The sequence below is a fragment of the Leiobunum rupestre genome, chromosome 2 (assembly GCF_980474605.1).
Source record: "Leiobunum rupestre chromosome 2, qqLeiRupe1.1.hap1, whole genome shotgun sequence".
Lineage (NCBI taxonomy): Eukaryota > Metazoa > Arthropoda > Arachnida > Opiliones > Sclerosomatidae > Leiobunum > Leiobunum rupestre.
In genome coordinates this window covers 55616718-55622717 of record NC_143385.1, presented here as the reverse complement: position 1 = coordinate 55622717, position 6000 = coordinate 55616718, and the positions used below count along the sequence as shown (strand labels likewise).

Sequence of the window (6000 nt, the reverse complement as noted above, 5' to 3'; positions counted from 1 at the left end):
AGGGAAATTGGACCATGGTGCCCACGTATCGTCTCAACATGATAATTAACTTCTTGATAATACCGACAATGGAAATGCTTTGGATAAATTTAAAAATACGAAATCTTACTCCAACAATTTCCATATTTCTTTGGTAAACTGGTCAATGTTTAAATACGTACGGTAGGTTAATATTTATGAGATATTTAAATAGTGGTATGCATAGTTTTATCCAGTGGCTGAAATCTCAATTACATTAAGTACGACAGTTAACCACTAAACACGCATATTGGAAGCACAAAGATCTTTCATGGATGAGTTCAGTTACATTCAGTACGTTACATAACAATACCATTAAGATTTGATTGGAGCATATTCATCAGAGCCAACATTTTAGCCCAACTGTCAAAACCTTTGATCAACACAGTTGGCCAACCATATAAATGAAAATCTTGTTGGGCTTGACAAACTTTTATAATATTTTTTAATATTCTTCATATTTCAGTTTAAAAATATTAATTAAAATTGATAAACATTGACATTAATGAAGTTCATTAAAATTAATGAATATTAAAATTGATTATCATTAAAATTGATTATCATTAAAATTGATTATCATTAAAATTGATTATCATTAAAATTGATTATCATTAAAATTGATTATCATTAAAATTGATTATCATTAAAATTGATTATCATTAAAATTGATTATCATTAAAATTGATTATCATTAAAATTGATTATCATTAAAATTGATTATCATTAAAATTGATTATCATTAAAATTGATTATCATTAAAATTGATTATCATTAAAATTGATTATCATTAAAATTGATTATCATTAAAATTGATTATCATTAAAATTGATTATCATTAAAATTGATTATCATTAAAATTGATTATCATTAAAATTGATTATCATTAAAATTGATTATCATTAAAATTGATTATCATTAAAATTGATTATCATTAAAATTGATTATCATTAAAATTGATTATCATTAAAATTGATTATCATTAAAATTGATTATCATTAAAATTGATTATCATTAAAATTGATTATCATTAAAATTGATTATCATTAAAATTGATTATCATTAAAATTGATTATCATTAAAATTGATTATCATTAAAATTGATTATCATTAAAATTGATTATCATTAAAATTGATTATCATTAAAATTGATTATCATTAAAATTGATTATCATTAAAATTGATTATCATTAAAATTGATTATCATTAAAATTGATTATCATTAAAATTGATTATCATTAAAATTGATTATCATTAAAATTGATTATCATTAAAATTGATTATCATTAAAATTGATTATCATTAAAATTGATTATCATTAAAATTGATTATCATTAAAATTGATTATCATTAAAATTGATTATCATTAAAATTGATTATCATTAAAATTGATTATCATTAAAATTGATTATCATTAAAATTGATTATCATTAAAATTGATTATCATTAAAATTGATTATCATTAAAATTGATTATCATTAAAATTGATAATCATTAAAATTGATTATCATTAAAATTGATTATCATTAAAATTGATTATCATTAAAATTGATTATCATTAAAATTGATTATCATTAAAATTGATAATCATTAAAATTGATAATCATTGAAATGGATGAACATTAAAATTAATGAACATTGAAATTAATGAACATTGAAATTAATGAACATTGAAATTAATGAACATTGAAATTAATAAACATTTAGGTTAATAAATATTTAAGTTAATAAACATCAAAATTAATTAAAATTATACTTAATATTATAAATAAAATGATTCAATATTAATATTAAAGGGTCACTGAATCATTTCAAATATTCGGCCCGAATTTTAGGTAACTCCTCCCCATACGTACCTCGTGATAGCATAATTTGGCAGTTTTTTAGTCCTATTTCCGAAATTCAAACGCGTTTGTAAGCCTTTACAATATTAATATTGGGTGGATTATCACCATGTGTTTTACAAACTTTGTTTCAAAAACTGTGTTGACCAAGAAAGTGGGGCTAGTATGTTAGCTTAAGCGAATAGTCTTTACCCTTTACGTACAGTAATAAATTCATTGTTTGAATCATATTGATGCTACCATAAAAATCACAATAAAATCCAAGCTTAAAGTTCATATCTACTGACATCAAATTAAACTAAAACATCAAGACCAGCTTGGTTTAAGTAAATCTACTGCCCATCAGAAATTAATTTAAAATTCACAACAATGATGACAAAAGCGACATAAGACAAAAAATGTGTGTCAGTATGGTATAATGTTTAATGAGAGTTTGTCGCGAAGTAAAAAGAGGGAGTGGGAGAGGGGGTTGAAAATACGTCATCAAAATTTGAAATTTTCTCCACTTCAGCGCCGCCGAGTGAGGCGTTTTAGAACGTATGTCTACGGGAAAATCGCGGCAGACCATAGACTAAATATAAAGTTGCTAGTACTATTCCAACTAGTAGTTTATGTAGTCTATTGTGAGACTAGCTCTCAGTAAATATTTTAACGGGCGCAAAGGTAGAGTTGACACACGTTTGGGTCTTATGTCACTTTTGATGATGATTAAATCAAAGTTTGACCTTGAAATTTTGCGTTTAAACTGAAATGTCGTTACATTGAGATTCTTCAGTCGTTACGTAATTGGAACTAAATACCTGATGGGGGGTTATTTCAACCGTAGGAGAGATCAACGAATCATCGTTAAGGTCATTGGTAGATGCGTTCTGATTGGTTGGAAGATTCTTCCATAGTTCGTCCACGGATAATATTAAGCTTCGTTTGGGGGAACTTCCCACTACAATATTTCGCGAATTTGCAATTGGCTCAACCGAAGTCGAAGAACCATCGTGATTGGTTGGATTAGAGATCATAGGACCAATCCCGGATAAGTGAGAATCTAGACTCAACGAATGAGCGATCCTTTCCCTTACTTTTAACGCGGGCAGCCTTCCATTTGGTCTTCGAACCACCGAATTCGCGTCAAAACTAATCGAATGCGTAAATCTCCTGCGGTATTTAGGCGGATCGTTGTTGATTGGCTCGGACGTTGGCCCCCAATCAACGTCGCGGCTTCCGAACAGAGCGTCCTGATTGGCTGACAGGTCGCGGGGCGAATAAGCATCCAAACTTAGAGAATGCAAGTACTTTTTAGAAACTTTATCTCCGTAAAGATTTTCCGCGTACATGTTTCTGTCCTCCGCGATTGGTCTAGACGTTGACGAATCAACATCAAGGTCACCGATTGGCGAATTCTGATTCGTCGATTCGAAACCTTCGTCCAAATCGTCCCTGACAAAGGCCTTATTGACCAACTCATATTGCAGCCGATCGCAATCGAAAAAGGGGTCTTTCGCAACCGGAAATACGTCGGAATTCTTCCTGACGTCACCGGAAGTGGACACGATCTCCGCCCCCTCCGGAACTTCGGATAATCTCGGAACTCGTTCTTTGGGCTTACTACTTCCGGTCGTCACCGTTTGCGGTTGCGAGGAAGTGTTAATGTTCCCGTTGGCCTTCACCAAATGACCCGAAAGCGAGTTTAGCTCGAAACCACGCCCTCTGACCTTGGGTTTGACCCTGAATACGTGTTTCTTCAACGCGTCCCTGAACTCCCGCATATGATAGGCGTAGAGAAAAGGGTTAATAGCCGAATTAGCGTGAGACAGGACGATGAAACAGTCAGTGACGATCTGCGGCAAGGTGCAGATCTTGCAGAACGCCTGGACGCAGTTGACGGTGTAGAGAGGAACCCAGCACACCATGAAGACGAGGACGATGATGAACAGCGTCTTGGCCTTCTTCACTTCCCTTTTCGAGGTGGTGCGCACGTGTTTGTGAAGGTGTCCGCCGTTGGGATTGGCGCAGATGGGCGGCAGAGTCCGGATGGAGCTGTTGAGGCTGCCACTGACGCTGCGGTGGCCAGACCGAGAGCCGCACCGATTCAAAGTGGTGACGCTGCCGTTGTTCGAGTGGTTCAGTTGGTTCTCTATCATGGCGATTTGACGAAGCTGAAATCAGAACAACATGAGATATTAAACCACCGGTTTTCCCTAACCAAATTTCCAAATATTCCCTGACCATTTTTGTAGAATAAATGAAAGGTTTGAGGTAAAAATCTTGAAAGATTTTCTTTAAAAAATTTATTTGCCTGATTTCTTTGGGGTCATTTTAAAATTCCCTTACTTTTTGGGACCATTTTCAAAATCCTTGACTTTTCCCTGACATTTTGGAATTATTTTAAAAATCCTGGACTTTTCCCTGACATTTTGGAATCATTTTAAAAATCCTGGACTTTTCCCTGACATTTTGGAATCATATTCAAATTCCCTGAATTTTCCCTGACCTTTTGGAAATATTTTCAAATTCTCGTGACTTTTCCAGGTCGTGTACGAACCCTGAAGTGATTATTTAAAAAAAAAACAATAGTTTTTTTTAATTACCTATAATTATTCCAAAATGTTTGTACATTTTCTAACCGAAATGATTACATTTCTAAAACATTTAAAAGATGACCACATTTCCTATATTTTCAATACCTTGCTATAAATTTCTTAGGTTGTCTCATGTAGTATAACCCGAAAACATTCCGTCGTCGTGTACCCTTATTCATCCTATATTTCACTTTATTTTAGTTACTGTTTTTCGATAAGAATCCTTTTTTTTGCCGGGAGGAGTGGCTCACTCCTGGAATCCCAGGCGTCCGGGAGGCAGAGTTTGTGGATGGCCGTGTGAGGACGACCACTAATCACGGGTGGTTGTCATACTTCCGCCACGGGTGTCCCAACCCTATCCCCAAGTATCCCCCCGTTGGCGTGGCCGTAACACATATCTCGCACCTGATTAATTAAATGGACGAGCGAACTGTATTGTCCCACCCGTTACAATGGCTCATAACGAGCAAAAAAAAAACTTATTTTTGCTTATTGTTTTTAATGTATTTTCCTTTAATTCGCTTAAAAATTTCCTATTTTTTCTATAAAATTTTGGAGGCATTTTCCTGCTCACAAAATCAAAAATGAAACTAAACTGAAACTTTGTTTTGGTGAGACTTGTAAGAAACGAAACCCAAACTAAAACTTTGTTCTGGTCACGTGTATTAATACTCGTATTAATTTTTAGTTGATTGGTAATATGTATGCACGGTTAAAAAAAATAGATTTAAAGTAAAATAAAGCAGTGTTTAAAAAAACCTGATTTAGATAAAAAAAAAACCTTAAAGGGAATATAACCTGCAAGCAATCTTTATGGAAGACCCCTTCAATGTTTCAAATTTCGCTGTACAGTGGCGCCAAACATTTTTAAAGCGAAAGGCAAGAGCGGTCAGAGCTGCAAGCGTTGGTGTTCCACACCAAATACCTGAGGTTATATTCCCTTTAAGTTTATATAACGCTGGATAAATTAGAGCAGACGAAATTATACCAGGAATTCATACCTCGAACTTGGAATGGTTATCAGGCCGTATTCCCTATGGTAAGATCTCGGGGACCGTTTTCAGTGACGTGTATGTGAAAAAAAAAATCGCCCCCTCGCACGCTTCTCCCCTCTTTAGAAGTTTTTACCCCGCGCAACCTCCCGTTTTTACAACTGTAGGTTTTTGTTGTTCGACTCCCTGGCCATTTCGAAATATAGGGTTTGAAACCCCACCATTGATAGCGACGGGTCAGCTCGCTCTCCCGACCTCTCCATGTGGAAGGATTAAGTCCGGCATTGTTAGCGCTGTCAAAATTGTCAGCAGTGACAATGCCCTTGAGAACCGCGAAGTCCGAATTACGAGGTGACCGTCGCTATCAATACGGGGATAGCGAAGGGAAAAGCAAAAAGATGTTTGAACCCTTTTTCGACACTGGGGGATGAAATTATCTTAAACTAGGATTTAATACCATTGAAAATCGTATGAGAAAACACGTATGCTCTGACGTCAAAATGATGGAAAAAAACGGTCCCCTAGATAGAGACGGAAATCGTCCGAGATAACCATTCCAAGTTAGAGGTATGA

The 6000-nt window shown here is 34.4% G+C and overlaps 1 protein-coding gene across 1 annotated transcript in view; it reads right to left on the bottom strand.

The window, feature by feature from the left end:
• Positions 1–2572: 2572 nt before the first annotated feature.
• AdoR (Adenosine receptor) overlaps positions 2573–6000 on the bottom strand; it is a 67898-nt gene continuing 64470 nt past the window's right edge. The window contains exon 2 of the mRNA XM_090164959.1: positions 2573–4012. Within this exon, the coding sequence (XP_090021085.1) occupies positions 2600–4012 (1413 nt within the window). The 3' untranslated portion in view covers positions 2573–2599. The remainder of the gene's footprint in view (positions 4013–6000) is intronic.